The sequence below is a fragment of the Clytia hemisphaerica genome, unplaced genomic scaffold (assembly GCF_902728285.1).
Source record: "Clytia hemisphaerica strain Z4C2 unplaced genomic scaffold, Clytia hemisphaerica genome assembly, whole genome shotgun sequence".
Classification (NCBI taxonomy): domain Eukaryota; kingdom Metazoa; phylum Cnidaria; class Hydrozoa; order Leptothecata; family Clytiidae; genus Clytia; species Clytia hemisphaerica.
Genome location: NW_027103905.1, coordinates 134,328 through 152,715, shown reverse-complemented (window position 1 = coordinate 152,715; position 18,388 = coordinate 134,328). Strand labels below are relative to the sequence as shown.

At 37.2% G+C, this 18,388-nt stretch overlaps 3 protein-coding genes across 3 annotated transcripts; 2 read left to right on the top strand and 1 right to left on the bottom strand.

Moving 5' to 3' along the window:
* Positions 1-479: 479 nt before the first annotated feature.
* On the bottom strand, positions 480-1,850 carry LOC136809023 (uncharacterized). Its single transcript, XM_067065601.1, has one exon. The coding sequence runs from the start codon at positions 1,848-1,850 to the stop codon at positions 480-482; it is 1,371 nt and encodes a 456-aa protein (XP_066921702.1).
* A 386-nt stretch (positions 1,851-2,236) lies between these two features.
* Positions 2,237-3,262, top strand: LOC136809022 (uncharacterized). Its single transcript, XM_067065600.1, has one exon. The coding sequence runs from the start codon at positions 2,237-2,239 to the stop codon at positions 3,260-3,262; it is 1,026 nt and encodes a 341-aa protein (XP_066921701.1).
* A 2,462-nt stretch (positions 3,263-5,724) lies between these two features.
* LOC136808975 (ER membrane protein complex subunit 1-like) lies at positions 5,725-16,169 on the top strand. Its single transcript, XM_067065548.1, has 8 exons — positions 5,725-5,919; positions 11,167-12,465; positions 13,006-13,251; positions 13,433-13,693; positions 14,096-14,497; positions 14,897-15,053; positions 15,247-15,539; positions 15,688-16,169. The coding sequence occupies exons 1-8, from the start codon at positions 5,763-5,765 to the stop codon at positions 15,921-15,923; spliced, it is 3,051 nt and encodes a 1,016-aa protein (XP_066921649.1). The 5' UTR covers positions 5,725-5,762; the 3' UTR covers positions 15,924-16,169.
* The last annotated feature ends 2,219 nt before the right edge of the window (positions 16,170-18,388 follow it).

Here is an 18,388-nt window from a genome sequence, read left to right as displayed (position 1 = left end):
AAGAATCACCCACACCCAGGACAAACAAATTGATAAACCACGTTAGATTTGTATCTCAAAGGTGTCGGGTCTTTCATGTTTGTGTAAAAACCCAATTTATGAGTGGAAAATGTTGTTCTAAACTTAATTGCAACATCTGTTTTGCAACAATATCGCAATTTTCTTTGTAATGACGTAACTAGTTGATCACCAGCAGGACCAGCATACGGAAGACGTAACCAAATAGTTGTAGGTTGTTTTTGTTCAGGATTCTCAACAACAGGTTCTCTAGGTTTGGTTGAATTTTGGATAATTTTGTTCACGATATGACAAGGAAAGTTGTTCCAGGAAGCAAATTTTCGAATTACACTGAGTTCCTTCTTCAGTTTTGTTGGATGGCAAAGTTTAGATGCTCGATTAGCAAGGCTGGAAATCCAAGCTTTACGGTAAGACCATGGCGAATAGCTATTAAAATCTGTGTACAAGCCGGTGTTGGTATTTTACGAAATATGGATAAGCCCGTCAGGTGAGATTTCCAGATCCAAGAAATGAGGAACCTCATTTTCAAATTTGTCAACTGTAAATTGGAGGTTTTTGTTAAACTTGTTCAACGAACTGTGAACTTGATCAATATTTTCAGGACGAATAACTAAAAGTGTGTCATCAACATATCTTTTGTAAAATTTGATCAGACCAGAATCAATATAAGGCTGTATAACTTTCTGCTCTAGTTCAGTCATAATTATATTGGCTAGTACAGGTCCTAAGGAGCTACCCATACTCACGCCATCTAACTGTTCATATAGGATGTTATTAGCAGAAAATACAGTCTTGGTGCACGTATCCTTTATCAGTTTTCTGAGTGTATTCTTCGAAATGGTGGTTTGGACTAAGTTTTGGTTGTAAATGCGATCAATGATGATATTGATGGTTTTGGAAAGTGGGACATTGGTGAACAACGAAGTGACGTCAAATGATACAAAAACGTACCCATCATGAAAAAGTTCTTTTGGTATTTGGTTTATTTTGTCAGCAGCATCGAACGAATCTTTCAACGTGAAGTCATTGACGGTGAGTGGATTGAGTAGGTTCGTAAGGTATTTACCAACAGAGTAGTGTGTCGTACCTGTAGTATCGATAATTGGTCGAAACTTTGGTAAATGATCAAATTGTTTATGAATTTTAGGCAAACCATGGGCTCGGGCAGGCTTAGCATTTTTTGGACGCATGTCTTTGTATTCCTCTTCATTAATCTCGTTTCGGTTTAGCAGGGTTTTGAGGTATCTTTGGATACTGGTTAAACGTGAAGATGTTGGGTCGACTTTCACTTTGCAAAACTTTTTCTGATCAGCGAATAAGGAATCGATACAGTGAAAATAAGTCAGATTATCTATCAGGACAATACCATTTCCTTTGTCTGGTTTTAAAATTGCGACCGACTTTCGAAGATTTTTGATAAGTTTTATTCGCTTTGAGTCTTTAAAAATCTGACTATCGTCAATGTTTATATAATTAAAAGTGAAACCTCGTAATAAGTTTTTGGTTCTTTCGATAGAGAAATGATTAGATTTTAGGATTTTCGAGCGGTAAAGTTGATTCCAAAGCTCTTCTGCTACAACAAACATTTCTGTGTCTTTCGGTTGTTTAGCAAGTCCGTGGTTTAAACCAAAACGTAAAGTGTCATATTCAGCATCGGATAAAACGTATGTAGACAAGTTCGTAATTATAGTGTTTGGGTTTTGTAAAATTCCATTGTTACGATCACGTTCCTTAATCATTAGTTCGAGTTTACGTTGGAGCTTTTCACGAATAGGTTTTACGTACTTTTCGACACCAATTTTGATTGAATGATAGATTGCGAATTTTCTCATGAACGTGGCCTTGTTATTAAAGACAGCCTTTTTGTTGAAAAGTTCCTTTCTGATATCACGTATTTGTTTACGTTTGGTAGATATTTCATCAAGCAATATACGTCGTTGATATTTCCGTTTTGATAATTGATCCAAGTATCTCGTGTTTTTCCAGCGACGTCACTTCGTTGTTCACCAATGTCCCACTTTCCAAAACCATCAATATCATCATTGATCGCATTTACAACCAAAACTTAGTCCAAACCACCATTTCGAAGAATACACTCAGAAAACTGATAAAGGATACGTGCACCAAGACTGTATTTTCTGCTAATAACATCCTATATGAACAGTTAGATGGCGTGAGTATGGGTAGCTCCTTAGGACCTGTACTAGCCAATATAATTATGACTGAACTAGAGCAGAAAGTTATACAGCCTTATATTGATTCTGGTCTGATCAAATTTTACAAAAGATATGTTGATGACACACTTTTAGTTATTCGTCCTGAAAATATTGATCAAGTTCACAGTTCGTTGAACAAGTTTAACAAAAACCTCCAATTTACAGTTGACAAATTTGAAAATGAGGTTCCTCATTTCTTGGATCTGGAAATCTCACCTGACGGCTTATCCATATTTCGTAAAAGTACCAACACCGGCTTGTACACAGATTTTAATAGCTATTCGCCATGGTCTTACCGTAAAGCTTGGATTTCCAGCCTTGCTAATCGAGCATCTAAACTTTGCCATCCAACAAAACTGAAGAAGGAACTCAGTGTAATTCGAAAATTTGCTTCCTGGAACAACTTTCCTTGTCATATCGTGAACAAAATTATCCAAAATTCAACCAAACCTAGAGAACCTGTTGTTGAGAATCCTGAACAAAAACAACCTACAACTATTTGGTTACGTCTTCCGTATGCTGGTCCTGCTGGTGATCAACTAGTTACGTCATTACAAAGAAAATTGCGATATTGTTGCAAAACAGATGTTGCAATTAAGTTTAGAACAACATTTTCCACTCATAAATTGGGTTTTTACACAAACATGAAAGACCCGACACCTTTGAGATACAAATCTAACGTGGTTTATCAATTTGTTTGTCCTGGGTGTGGTGATTCTTATGTTGGAAAAACGGAGAGGAACTTATTTACTCGTTGTCAAGAGCACGCTACGAAGAAGGACAGTGCTATACATGACCATCTGAAGGAGTGCTCTGAAATCGAATATTTAACGACCCTCTTGACTTTCGGTGTTGATAAACCTAATTATCGTTCTATTAGAATTAACATTGTTAATGACAATACAAAAGTTATTGATTCAAGTGATAATTGGTCCTCTCTCTTATTCAAAGAAGCTTTATATATCAAACGCCTCAAGCCAGTTCTAAACAATGGCTTGAAAGCGTCTAGGGATTTGTATCTTTTTTGAATGAACTTTTTACGATTTTTTACGATTTTTTACGATTTTAATTACTGTAATTATTCTCTACTTTTTAACATAAGATGCAGATTTGTGAATTTCAATTTTATTTCTCCTGAAAGATGTGTTAGATGTACACGAAATATAGAATTTTTAACAACAACATTTATCGTCATTTTTCTAATTAAGATTATGATGGTGAAATTTTTCGGATTATCCTTCGTTTTATTTTCCTGACCTGTTTTGCGTAATTGTTGCAAAGTTTTCTGATCAAAAATATAGCTTTTTATAGCTTTTTGAATTTTTTTTCTTCAGCTTTTTGAGTCATTTAGCCAAAGTTGATGCAATTTTTTTTTATGGTTTCAGGTAGCATACGTAGTTCAAATTGTTTTGATGGTCAAATCGTTTATTTCACCGTTATCAAATCAAGATTATTAATTTGAATATTTTCCAAAAATTGGTTGAGTTTTTTGTGTTTTGTTTTAAGGTTTCCTTTTTTGCACGAGACAGCTTATTTCCTGGACTTTCCTAGATTTCCCCTGGATGTTGGCAATAACCACGGCATGCCGTGGGTCGAACCACGAGTGCCCCCCCCCCCCGGGTTAAATGCGAACGGGAAGATAAAGCCTCTTTTGAGCAGACAGTCTAACTACAATCATGGTCGAAACTTATTGAGATTTTAGTGTATTTTATTTTTAACGTTTTTCAGAATTTAAAGTTCGAGCGAGAATTGCTATTTAATATTTTAGCACTTCCACTTTCTTTCATTGCATAATTCGACTTTGGAGGGGTTAGGCTATATTCCAAGCCTTTTTGGAGCAAATTTGAGCTTTAAAATCCTGAGATCCTATGGTGCTAAGTCTTAAGTCTCATGTTAAAACTCAGAGTTAAAACTCTACTTTCCAGCTGAAGTTTAACTTAACGCGCTGAAAATTCATTAAATTTTGCAGAGAAATCCCCTTTATCTCAAATGTTCTGTACATGATTGTAGTAGAGTCAGCCCGGGAGGGGGGGGGGCAGCCCATAGAGTCACTCTCTAGGTGGAACTTCCAATAATAGTAGGTGTCTTATATTTCAAATTTTGGGAATGAGTTTCCATCATAATTCATTGATCAGGTTTTTTATATTTTATATTGGTTTCCATATATGATACCCTTATTTCTGGTTATTTGGCACGCTCGCTCGATCTTTCGAAAACGCTAAGTTTACATTACGGAATTTTGCAAGACCGCGTCAAGGATTTGAAGTTGGTAGGGCCTCGTAACCCAGCTCTCGTTTTTGGGGGGATTGGTGGATCCAAACGAATATTTTTAGAGGGTTGTTTATGCGCACAAGGGTAGTTGCGGCATATCACAAAGGCCAACAATCAATCATTCCTCTCCGGTGATGGCGCGATATGGTGGCGATAAATAGGAGATTGGCCCGGTAGTCGCGCGGCTGAGGTCGAAAAAAGTGGCTAGAAAATGATTTTCGTGATACACCTCTTAGATTCCACTTTTTTCGATGGAAACTCTCGAATTAGCATATGTAGATTCCAAAATCAAAAAGTTTCCACGATATTATCGTGCAAGTAACGAGTAATTGGCGATTTTTTGCGTTTCCAGGCAAAATTGCAAGGCCTGGAAATTCATGAATTTTGGGGGGTCTTCAAATTAAAAAAAGGCCTATATCACATGATAGAGCTCTTCAAACTGAGCAAAAAAGTGTATTACACCAAAGTCCCAACTTCTCTAGATCAAAAGTTATGGGCCTATTTGTGGTCAAAAAGGTGTTTAATTTTGCATAAATTAATGCAGATTGTGGGGAAATTCCCTGTTTTCCATCAGTTTTTTACCACAAATAGGCCAATAAATTTTGATCTAGAGAAGTTGGGACTTTGGTGTAATACACTTTTTTGCTCAGTTTGAAGAGCTCTATCATGTGATATAGGCCTTTTTTTAATTTGAAGACCCCCCAAAATTCATGAATTTCCAGGCCTTGCAATTTTGCCTGGAAACGCAAAAAATCGCCAATTACTCGTTACTTGCACGATAATATCGCGGAAACTTTTTGATTTTGTAATCTACACATACTAATTCGCGAGTTTCCGTTATTTTTTTGGAATCTAAAATATGTATCACGAAATGAAACGTTTTTCGACCTCAGCCGCGCGACACTACGGCTGATGCTCCCTTCTTAGCTTTAGAGCTTCAGCGTGGGTGGCCGCCAATCCGTTATCGGAATATCATATAATATTTTTCCATACTTTACGTGAAAGAAAGAGCCGTTGAGTCTGTCTGGGAGTTTGGGCTGTCAACCCGTCGGTCATGCGGGCAGCAGAAGATCAGATCAGATATCATGTTTTGGGCGCCCTCACGCCCATCCAGGGCGGGGGTGTTTCGGCGTTTCTCAATAATCAATTTTTTTTATCACGCTGACGGCTAAAAATGTTTTAGAATCAAAGATAAGTTTACGATCCGATCTTCGTTCCAAAGTGGAGATCCTTTTGATTCCGGTAAGAGCATTCAAGATGGCGCACCACTTTGGCTCTCATTGCCATTGTTTTCTTTTAAATTTCTGGAAATTTGCCTACATTTATAGTTTAACACTCCTCTTAATGGTTAGTTTCTGTTATGGTTTGTATGAGGACCAAATAGGGCTATTCGATTGGAGGCAGAGATATGTTGGTAAGTAAAATTTATAAGATATTTTAAAGTCATTTTTTAATTTTTAAAGATAGCATGATGACCAGACGATCTCAATCGAACGGAATCGACGATCAAACCAGTCAAACCCAATCGAACGCAATCGACCGATTGAAATTCGATTGTCGAACGCAATCAAATCTCAATCGAAGATTACCGCAACTTTCAGATTTGATTGATATCCGATTGCGTTCGATTGATGTTCGATTGCGTTTGATTGCATTCTCGATTGCGTTCGATTGTCGATTCATTGACCCCCGGATTGTTCATCGTATAATTTCTACGGGAAATCGAGAGTAATTTCATTCGGCTTGATGTTTGAGAGCTTGGATGTTGGAAAGCTGCAAGAATAAAGCCAGACGATCTCAATCGAACGGAATCGACGTTCGAACCAGTCGAACAACAATCAAACCAATCGAATATTACCCAGAATTTTGACGTTCGATTGACATTCGATTGCGTTCGACAATCGAATTTCAATAGACCTTTTTTCAAAGAGGCCACCCTGTTGAATAATTATGTAGTCCAGCAGAAAAACAATGATATGATACACCCATGCCACAAGTGTTTCAACCGGTATTCCAACGAAGCCATATTTTGGTTTGTACAGAAATTTCGCCCGCTCAAATCTAAACAACAAAATGGTCAATCTCACTAAAGCAAAACATTGCGGCCACGGCATTTCCCTGGATAAAAATTCTGGTCACGTGACCATCCGTGATTTTAGACCAATGAAAACGCTTCATTTCCCCGGATTAAAGTTGTGTCTACACTAACACGCGGGAAATGGCTAGAAAACGAGAGAAAAAACCGGGGGTCAAATTAAATTTTTCTTCCTTCTTGCGGCAAATATAAAAGACTTTAAGAGGCCATCTATTTAAGAAAGGGGTGTTATATCATAAATAAATTATGTAAGTAAGTGATATTTTAAGTAACAAGCTCTAACAATTTTATTTTGAAGTTTGTTTTTAAAAACAGAACCCCCGTGCTATAAGATAATGTCATTTTCTTAACTTATGGACCCAATTGGAAGTCTTTGTAATACAGATCATTTGGCAGTGTAGTTGCAGCCTATACAAGAATTGGAATCTAAAGTCTGAAGTCGTAACTCCTTGTCAGTGACCCTGCAGAGAAGTTTTTAGTTGGCAGACACTGACTTTAGGTTGGTTTGGAAATCGTTTTATTTTGAAATGTAATCTTCACTTTAGATGAATACTTTTATTTATTTGGATTGATGAAAGGTTCAAGGTTTGTTTACTTTTTATTTCAAATTATTTCATTGATTTATTGAGCTGCAATAGCTGAATGAAAAACGAAGATTTTTGATGGTTATCATCGTGGGCTTGGCCGCCATTTTGAATTTCGATTTTTTTTCTCCTGTACTCGGCAATTTAGAGGTTGTTCGTAATACGCGATTTGGCTTACGCGTAACACTTGTGATGCATAATTATTACAATATGCATGAAACATTAATTATGCATTGCTGTATCATTGTTTGTATGGCTGGACTACATAATTATTCAACAGGGTTGCCTCTTTGAAAAAAGGTCTATTGGTCGATTGCGTTCGATTTGGTTTGACTGGTTCGATCGTCGATTCCCTTCGATTGAGATCGTCTGGTGATCAGTTGGGTATTTAAGATATAAACTGCAATTATTGCTCTTTTCGGCAAAAATTGTCGAAAACGGCAATTTTTTCAACGATGAAATGCTGAATCAGCAGTAAAATATAAAAGTGAATAAATGAAAATTGCCGTTTTCGGCAATTATTGCCGTTTTTTGAAATAAAAGTTGATTTTATTATTGAACACATGGTATTTGACACCCTCGCGATAAGTAGGCCCACTGTGACTCGTTTAGTTTTGTTTTCAACTGGTTTTTGTTGGAAATGCAGATAGCAAAATCGAGTCATATATGTAAACAAATTTACAACGGGGGTTTTGTTATCTCTTTCTGGCTGTGTTTCGGCATCGATGCAGGATCTTTTAACATATTATTTTAGAACTTTTCATGTTATTGAGCAACAAAAAATTGAAAAAATCACTTTTAAAAATCCGAAAAACCTTTTTCTCAATGCGATTTTACTATTTTCAAACACCTCTGACATCTTTGCCCTTTAAAAAGGACAACACATTTTGCTGATTCAGCATTTCATCGTTAAAAAAATTGCCGTTTTCGGCAATAATTTCCGAAAAGAGCAATAATTGCAGTTTTTATCTTAAACACCCGACTGGTGATGAAGAAGAAGACCAGACAATGTTAATTGTTGAAAAAGCTCAAACAAAAATCGCAATCCAATGGGTTGGTCTAAAAAGCAGGGTAGCTAATGCCGCCGTGAGTGTTCCTAAATCCTACAGCCCTGCCTAAATCTGACCCCCAAATAACTGCTATGAAAAAAAATTCTATGTTTACAAACATTCCCTCTCCAAGTTGAACAATAAACTATTGCAAGAAATCTTGAAACAAAACATCTAACAAGATGACTACTGTATAATGTCAAGATGTCAACATCTATGTGATAAAAAAAATAATTACCTCCATTATTCTGAATATGTTGCTCGTGTTTAAAACGTTAACAATTTTGTAATAAAAAATTATGTTTTGTATAATGAAGCAATTATTGTTATTTGGTTCATTTAGTTCAGTGTATCAAATCTTTCAGTTTAGTTGACACTTTGGTATCTTCACTGTGTCACAGCGACAGATTTGTTTTCATTTTAGTTTGTATCTTTGAAAGACCCCATCGGATTTAGGCAGGGCTGTCAGATTTAGGACCACTCACTGTACACCGTTTAGCAGTCTTGCTATATCCACTGCAGAGGCATGTGGAATATGCCTTTCAGGATAGCTGAGAATAGGGTTTCTTGGACTTTGTGCAAAATTGCTTCATTAGTTTTCTTTGCTTTGTGGCAGAAAGATAGAGGACAAGGTTCTCTAAAAATTAGCTCAAGTCATTTTTTCTGAAATTGTTTTGGTTTTTTGGCCTTAAAATTTTTTTTTCTTATTTGGGGAAATTCCCTTTTGTCATTTTTAGGGTGAATGACCATTTCTTGCGATTAACTTGGTACTTTTTTCAGATTTTTTGCACAATGATGCAAAAAGATAATCTTTAAAATCTGATGGAGTCTGATTTTTGAAAAAATAAAATTCTGGGCAAATTTTGACCAAAAAGTGCCTAAAAATTGGGTTTTTTGGACAGTGAAATTGCTTCATTAGTTTTTTTCTCTTTTTATTTCTTAAAAGACAAAGGGAAAGGTTCTCTAAAAAGAGAAACTGAAACTGAAACCATTTTTCCCTGAAAAAAACTTTTTTCGTAAAAAATCAGATTTTTGTATTCGGGAAATTTCCTTGTCATTTTAGGAAAATGAGCATTTCCTGCGATTGACTTGGTATTAGCTTTTTCTGATTTGTTTGTATTTTCTTACTACTGTTGCCATTTTTTCTATTTTCTCATTACATTAGTCCATTCAGTATGGAGCTTGTTTTTTAATAAAAATGCATTGATCATGGAAGGTTTTTTCAAATTATTTCAATGAAAATAGTAAAAAAGCACCCCCTTCAAATAAACACCCCCTTTTTGAATAGACAATAATTGTATTCTTTTTGTATTCGAACTGAGTTTTATCCATTTCTACATCTCTATATTGACATATTTTGTACTCAAATCAGGGGGGTCAGTGTACCAGAAGGTGGCATGTATCCTGGGGTGGGTGGGTGTTTGAGAAAAAAAATTTGTCATGTACTACCTGTGTACTATAATTGGGGTGTTGGGTCCAAAATCGATTTTGATTTTTACTACCTGTGTCTGTGTACCAAAATAGGGGTGTTGGGTCCAAAATCGATGTTAACAGTATGGAAACAAAAAGGTTCAGAAATTATCTGCTAAAATAGAAATGTAAAGTTGTTCTATTATAAATTGATCAAGCCAAGTTTGTCCAAGATCATTCTTCCAAACTTCTTGGAATGAATTGAAATCCTACCAGATCCAACTGAAATGAAGGTTTATCGAGTCAATGTAAACATTCGAACATTCAAATTCGAACATTCTAACATCAGAAGTGCCAACTCTCATGCATGGGGTGTGAGACTCACGCATTTCCACATGGTCTCACGCAATTTTTGAAAAGTTTGATTTCTCACGCATTTTGGATTTTTGAAAAAAATTCTCCTGTTTTTCCGATTTTTGGAAAAACGTTTTTCCGATTTCCTGATTTCCCGAGTTTCCGAAAAAAAGTTTCCCCAATTTCCCGATTTTTGTAAAAATGTTTACCCGATTTTCCGATTTTTTCCAGGTAGTACCCAGTAGTAAATGGGGGTATGGGGTGGTTTTGGTTTTTTTTCAGGTACTACCCGGTAGTAAATAGGGGGTATGGGTGGTTTTTGGATTTTTCCATGTAGTATGGTGTACTTCAGGGGTGGGTGGGTGTCAAGTTTTGAAAAATACCTTGTAGTACACATACATGCCGCCTTCTAGTACACTGACCCCCCTTCTCAAATAAGAGGCAAGATAAAATTCCAATTCACTTTAGTAAAGTGACCTTGTTTATAAATTATTTCATAAATGCCCACTTCTTTTAAACGCCCCTCCTAAAATCAAAAAAGTTGATAAATGCCAGGGTTTGAACTGTAATGATTTGTGTTTATACTCTTTGCTGTTTCTATTCAAGTCATCTTTATAAATACAATGAAAACATGAAATAAAAACTTCCACAAAATGAAATTGAAAAGCTTTTTGGTTTAAACAGGGGGAACAGCCACATGGTACTGACCCATTTTTGTCCCCTGGCCAAGGTAGGGTTAGCGCACTCCTGAACAGACTTGGACGTCGAGACTGAACTAGTAAATGAAAGGGGAAGATTCAGGATGTCTCGAGACTGATCCATTTCATTTTTGTTTGACATTGCTTGTGATTGCATAAATAACCTTGGGTGACTTAATATATATAAAAAAGAACTTATTGGCAATAAAAGTGAAAAGGAATGTGAAAAATTGGGAAATTTATTAGGAGAGTCAATCAAAAAATATTTATTCTCTTTTATGAGCTGGGATGTGTTTTTGCAGATCCTAGAAAAAAAATACCTTAAGTCTTTACAAAATAAATTAATTCTCTCCAGCATCTGGAAACACTTAGTTTACAAAGAAAGCCTCGATCATTTGATTATGATTTTTGATAATGAGTTGAAGATACTTCAAAATAGTTCATGGTGATTTCTTTTGCTCTCATTTTCAGGGACACCAAAAGAGATTGTATTTGATCAATCGTCACCAGCAAGCAAACGTGTATACACTGTCACCCAACACAATGTTTTGGCCGCTCTTAATGCTCGCACCGGTAAAATCGTGTGGAGGAAAGTGTTTGAACCAAAGCAGGGAGTCATTCAAAGGCTGATACTGAACGCCAACACGTTACTCACAGTTTCTGGCAATCGCAAGATCGTTCGATCATGGGATACTGCCAAAGGGAATCTTCTTTGGGAAAGTACAGCCTTGCCTTACCAAACTTGTGAAGATCATGATTTGACGAACATTTTTACCGCTCAACAGAAAGTGTTTCTAGACACAGACAACGGTGGAGTAATTTTGACGAATCAACGCTTCGTTAAAATGATTTCCAAGGATGATGGCACCGATATCTGGCAATACCCGATGAAAAATGACAACGAGTACGCCATTGGCGCATACCAATATCCAGAAGGAGCTTCTATCATCTCGTTGAGAATTGAAGGAAGAACAAAACATCTATTCATACATCATTTGGAACTCGATACCGGTAAATTCCTTTCTCATTCTCGAATTTCTGCACCCTGGTTGGTGGATCCTTCAGTCACGTGTGTGATGACATCATCAAGATTTCTCTTTTGCATGGGCCCAGGACGTCGTATCTTGGGGATCGCAGACTGCACTGAAAGGAAAGAGCAAGGTCGTTTCATTGCACACCCTTTAGAAAATTATGGGATTGCAAAATCAGAACAATTAGTCGATCCTTCAGTTCGAGCAGTCACCAATGATTTAGTCGAAGTTCGTTTACGCACTGACCTCAGGTGGTTGGTCAAAATCGAAAGTGAAACTTCTTTTAAAATATTGGATACTTTAAGTAATGCAGGACTTTTCAATTCTTACTCACTACCGAACAATCACTTTGTCATCTCACTCTCTCAAACTAACGACCAATTGAACATTGAGATCTACAATGCAGACAGTGTGGGTAAGGAAGTCACACCTTTACAGCGCGTGCAAACGAGGCTGGTCAACCAAGACATGGTGGAGGGTACACGACATCCTTTAGCCTCGCAATGCACTGTTTACATGTACAAAAAGAATGAGGACTTCAGTTTACGAATGTTGTTAGTGTCGGAAGATTACACTTTGACCATGTTGCAGAGTGTGGGACGCAGCGAAGCAAAAACCTTATGGAGGCGCGACGAATCTCTTTCTACTATTAGTAAACTTCAAATGATCGAACTGCCTCCTGCTACATCAGCTTCCAAATTGGAACTTCTCCACGCTCAATTCACCGTGCCTCCTAATAGTAAGTTTGTTTTGAAATCATAGAGCCCTTAGTAGTGGATATGTGATGCGATATGGCATTGGAACACTTACTTTCCAAAGAATCACTGCATGATTTTGATTAAAACTTTTTAAAACTTTTTCAATGATTTTTCTGATAAAAACTGTTTCTATAATCTTGGAACAAGAGGCTCGACAAAAACAATGTGGATAGATATCAGACCTCCAGGTTACCGGAATGGGTCCTACTCCTTTCGAAGTAGGAGTTCCTCTCTTTCGAGTAGGAATTCACAGCGACAAAGGTATCGTGTTGCTTGACGGTTACACTAGAACAGATTGGGAGGGCACAATGTCTGGCATATATCCCCATAGTCTTGTACCAGAGCTGTGGTACCCTATTCTCCTCACATGCACATGGTATGTGTTGCCAAGTGAGTCGAAGTTCCACGGTGGGAATCGAACTCGACTCGCTTAGGCGAAGGCTGAGAGCGATGACCACTATGCCACTTCGCTTATGTGTTCGTATTAGATTAATCTTCTATTTCATCTTATCCACTCACAGGTGGCGTGTTGAGCAGATTCATCAATCGCGTCAAGTCGCAAATACGTCAAATACAAACTTACGCCGAACAAATCAAAAAACAACGTCGTTCCCATAACAATGATGGTATGGCGCCACAACAACAACAACCAGCCACAATGACGGCAGACGAAGAATTGAACAAGTTATCACGTGATCAATTCAACCTTGTCAAGATTATTTTGGCGCACACTGAAGGCCGGAGATTGTTTGCTCTTCACACTCAAAGTACTTCATAGAGTTCTCTGTTTCTTTGGTATAAAATACTAGAAGGAAGTGTACTTTTTTCATACAACTATCTTCTCTCAGATGCTTATAATAAACAAAAACAATGAAAGCCTTACTAGATTCGTTTTTCCACCTTTTCATTGTACATAAGTATAGATCGTTGATATGATTCTTTCTACAGGTGGCAGAACAGTATGGAGTGCATTTCTCCCTACATTGAGCAAAGATTCATTCAAGCAAATCCACTTGATCGAGCAACGAAGTACTGCACATTTCCCTTTGCCACCACAAACTTTATTGTTTGGGAAATGTAATGTGCTCGATAAGCCAGACTGTAACACCGTCCTTTACTCTTTCAATCCAATGACCGGCGAAGGATTGTCAAGACCAGTTGCCATGGAAACATATGATGTTTTGAAAGCATCTGTTCTACCATTCGAAGGTAATATTGTTTGAAATGGATCAATAAATTTGTGCTGTAGCCTGAAATGCGATAATCTTAAATTGTCAAACTTCAATAATTCAACCTTTCTCCTGCGTTATATAGATTGATTGATTGATTGATTGATTGATTGATTGATTGATTGATTGATTGATTGATTGATTGATTGATTGATTGATTGATTGATTGATTGATTGATTGATTGATTGATTGATTGATTGATTGATTGATTGATTGATTGATTGATTGATTGATTGATTGATTGATTGATTGATTGATTGATTGATTGATTGATTGATTGGCTGCGTTTATTATTATTTCAAAAAAAAAGAAGGAAATGTAACAAATAGTTGATCAATCTTCTCGTTACTCTTTCTTAAAGTTTCTCCACTTTGTTTTTAGATGACAAATCACTGAGAGTGGTAGGCATTGTCGATACCCAACTTCGCTTTCATCTCTACCCCGACACTGCCGACACACGCGCCAAACTGCAACAAAAACTCCATTCTATTTACATCCACCTTTCGAAGGCTAAAGATAATTCGTTCAAAGGGTACAAGATACGAATGGAAGGCAAAGAGATGACGCTCTACCCTGTGTGGTCCGTCAATATCCCAAGCGATCAAAATATCATCAAAGTGTCCGGCAAACGGAAAGATGAAGTCGTCAACTCAGTTGGTCGGGTTTTAGGCGACCACACAGTTTTGTACAAATACTTAAACCCTAACCTGGTGAGCGTGATGAGCGTGCAAGGAGAAGGAGTGAAAGGGAGTTTGTTTGTTTACATCATCGATGCAGTGACCGGTAAGCTACCGTTTGTTCTCCTACGCCCTTTCTACTGTTATAGCAAAATTGCTTTGATTGTTCGTTTAGATGTCGTTGTAGACAAGTTCATTTCTATTGATGGGTCTATCCACTCATTGATTCACTCCAGTTCTAAACTTCAAGAAAAGCATGGGATAAAATCAAAAAATATTACCCTAATTTGTTCGGGAGAATAACTGTTCAAAGCTGAGGGGGAAGGGGGTTGTAATAAGAATGTATTGGGTGGTTGTAATAAGAATGTCCTGGGTGGTAAATTTTTTTGAAAAATTAATTAGCGGTGGGGACGGCTATTAGGTACCCGAGAATAATGGTAAGTGATTACAGAAAAAGATTCGGACACTTTTAAACCTTGAGATTGGTTTTCTTATTTCATTGAAGGGCACATCGTATATCATGCTCGCCACAAAGGAGGAGAAGGACCAGTAGAAATGATCTTGTCAGAGCATTGGTTGGTCTACCTCTACCACAACAGTAAGGGCAAGCGGAACGAAGTGGCTGTCGTCGAACTCTTCGAAGGCTATGAAGAGAAAAACAAGTAAGTTTTCCATCCAAGTGTTACCACTAACAAAATCATAACACCATTACTTGACAACGTTAAAGGTTCTGATGCCATTGCAATGACCGGTTTACTTTTTATACCATTAGTTTTCAAACATATTCATCCAATTTTTGAAGCCCCCCTCTCCGATGCTTTCTACCAGACAAAAAAATTTGCTTTTATCTTCCAGCACTGCTTTCTCGTCGTTGGATCCCATCGAGCCGACCATTATTTTGAGTCAAGCGTATGTTTTGCCGGTAACCGGTGTTCAAGCCATGGTCTCCACAGCAACTGAAAGAGGGATCACCAATAAAAACATTCTGTTCGGATTATCAGCTGGCTACGTGTATTCATTACCCAAGGTGCTTTTGGATCCCAGAAGACAGTTCAAACAGACCAAAATGTTACAAGAGGAGGGCGTGGCTCCCTACATGCCAGAGTTGCCCGTTCACCCGCAAGCCTTTGTTAACTACAATCAAACAGGTAAGACTTACTCGCAACACTTTCAAAACCTAATATTCTCCTACCTAACTCCAATGTTTCCTCACTTTTTCGCTGTTGTCCTTATAAACAGGAATCTGTCGCACATGAATTCTGTTCATAATTTCGATTTGTTTTGTATGTGTTTCAGTGGAGAACATTCGTGGAATTTACACAACACCGGCTGGTTTGGAGTCTACTTCCCTGGTGCTCGTCTACGGATTGGACATTTATTACACTCGTGTCACACCCTCACGAATGTTTGACGTTTTGAAGGAGGATTTTGATTACATATTTATCTCTGGTGTGTTGTCAGCTCTTATCCTCGTCTCCATACTGTGCAGCAAGTTCGCTTCCATGAGAAACCTCAAACTGGCCTGGGCATGAAGCCTGGTGAACATCAAATCACTATAGGAACTATTTTTACAAATTGACAGAAAATTCTCACGCCACGTCATTCCAGTTTGTCATCTTCAGCAAATGCTGTGATTTTGAATGTATACAGGAGACTACAAGAACCTATCTAAAATACGAAGATCTTGTTATTCAACTTATCTTAATTGACGGTTTCCGTTCGCGAAGAATCCTGTGGTAGCGTTATTAGAATTGTGTGTATATATCGTGGAATTTCACTTCCTCTGTATTTGCCATTCTAGAACAGTAATTCTGCCGATGATAACGAAAGGTTGTTTTCCTTCACCAATGAATGGTTCACATGGAAGATTTGTGAATGAAAGCAGTGGAGTCATTTTATGAATCGTAATTTCATGTTACCGTTATTTCACTAATTTAATGCGTCCTCCATTTAATGAAGATAAGTTATTTTGACGACTTCTTACTTCATCTAGACATTAGTGTGGCTACACGTTCACCATTATCTGATTTCCTCTTACTTAACACTGCACGGCAAATGTCCATATTCCTCTTATTACAATGCGAAACATGAAATGTTTCTGTCGAAATTGCGGTTAAGGTTACTATAACTTTCCTCTAAATTTTTATACGGTTACAGTCAACGAATAAAAATTTAGAGCGGCTTCCAAATGATTATTTAACCGTCGACAATGTTATTTAAAGAAATGAAGATATCCCTTTGAAGAAATTTTCCTAAAGTATATGAGATGATTAACAATTAAGTTTTTGCCATCGCAACTGTCTATTTACGCGTTTTGAAGTAGCGGATGCCAAAGTTGTATTTTGTTCAATTGTTTTTATGACATAGGATCTTGTAATGCATTTTACATTCATATATAGAGAAAGAACGAGATAATTTTCATGAACAATCAAACAAAGCGTGTGTTGCTAATGTTCTAGCGTCAGGTTTCAGGTGTGGTATTGTAGTGGTTATCGTTCTCAACTACCATACGTAAGTCAGTGTTCGATTTCCACTCGGTGCTGCTATTCATTTGCCAAGTGAAGGTACCATTGCCCAGCTCAACCCAGATCATGTAAGGGGAATGTGGAGAATTTTTAAAGGGCCATTCATGAAGTTTTTGCCCCTTAGCCATTTTTTCGTATGAAAATATTGATTTTTATGTCTTCATTTTCAAAAGTTTATGCTAGCGAAAAAGCTTTTCTCATAGAACTCGCGAAAGTTTATATCTTAAATTTTCGGCCTTGCAAAACTGGAAATGTCCTCGTGAAAGTTTGTACGCCTAAAGTAATGTCACAAAATACACTATGTGTTGTTTCATGATTATAGGGTCAAGGATGTCTGGTAAGTATTATGATTTGCCTATCCTAGAATAGTTAACTATCCCGGGATAGGGTTGTAGTTACAAACATACTCGGTAAAAACATTCATCCCTTCGGCTATAAATAGTGTTGTAATGAAATGTTCTGAAGTAATCAAACTCTATAGTGTTCCCGAGGGAAAATTCTGAAAAGATTTCTTTCTTTCTCAAGCTTTCGGGTAATCTTTAGGGTCCAGCGGGAGGGAGGTCGACTTTTTCTTGAAGAGCACAAGTATGTTCAAGTCTTCCAGGAAAAGGGGCCGTCCATATAGTACGTATGCACTAAAATGCCAAAAATCGAATACCCCCTCCCCCCTGTACGCAAATAGCTATACCCCCTCCTGGTAAGTACGTACTTTTTCATTCAACTCGCCCCCTCAGTTGAAGAAAATTTCGAATTCAAATCGTTTGGTTCGGACCTTTCGAAACTTTTTCTTTTCCTTGATACGTATAAGAAGCATAAAATTTTCGAACTTTCTCGGAATAGGGGAATGGGATCATCCGGGGAATGCATGACCTTCATAGGGAAATCGAAGTTTGAAAGAGAGGGTTGAGTAATTTTGATATTTGTTGGTATCTCATTTGGCGCAAAACCGTAGTGGATTGTATATTTAAAAGTTTTGAAGTAACATTTACAAAAAAAGGATCTTAATGTTATGCTGACTAGAGGAATGTAAAGAGATGGAAAACAGCTTTTCTGATTACTCAAAGCTCAATGATCCACTTCTATTGAAAATTCTATTGTAAAAACGTTGATTAGGTCATTAAATGAAAGTCCAGAAAAGACGGCTCCCATACAAGGAAAATCTACATGATTTGACGATAAAAATGAAAATTTGTTTTTCCTTTTTTGCCGATTACTAGTTCAATTTTTAAGAATAAGGAGCAATATTTTTACCAGTGCATAGCAAAAAAAATTCTTAACGCAATGATATTAAATTGGTTCTTGTAAAACTGTCAGAAGTCGAGTGAAATCAAGATGAAGTTATAATTTTCTCGAGCTCTAGCTTTCCATATAATGATGCGGTTATATCAGTAGAGTCGCTAGGAAATTCTGAGCAAGAAGATATATAGGTACCTTTTCGTATGGGAGAGGTGTACCCAAAATATAATCCCTAA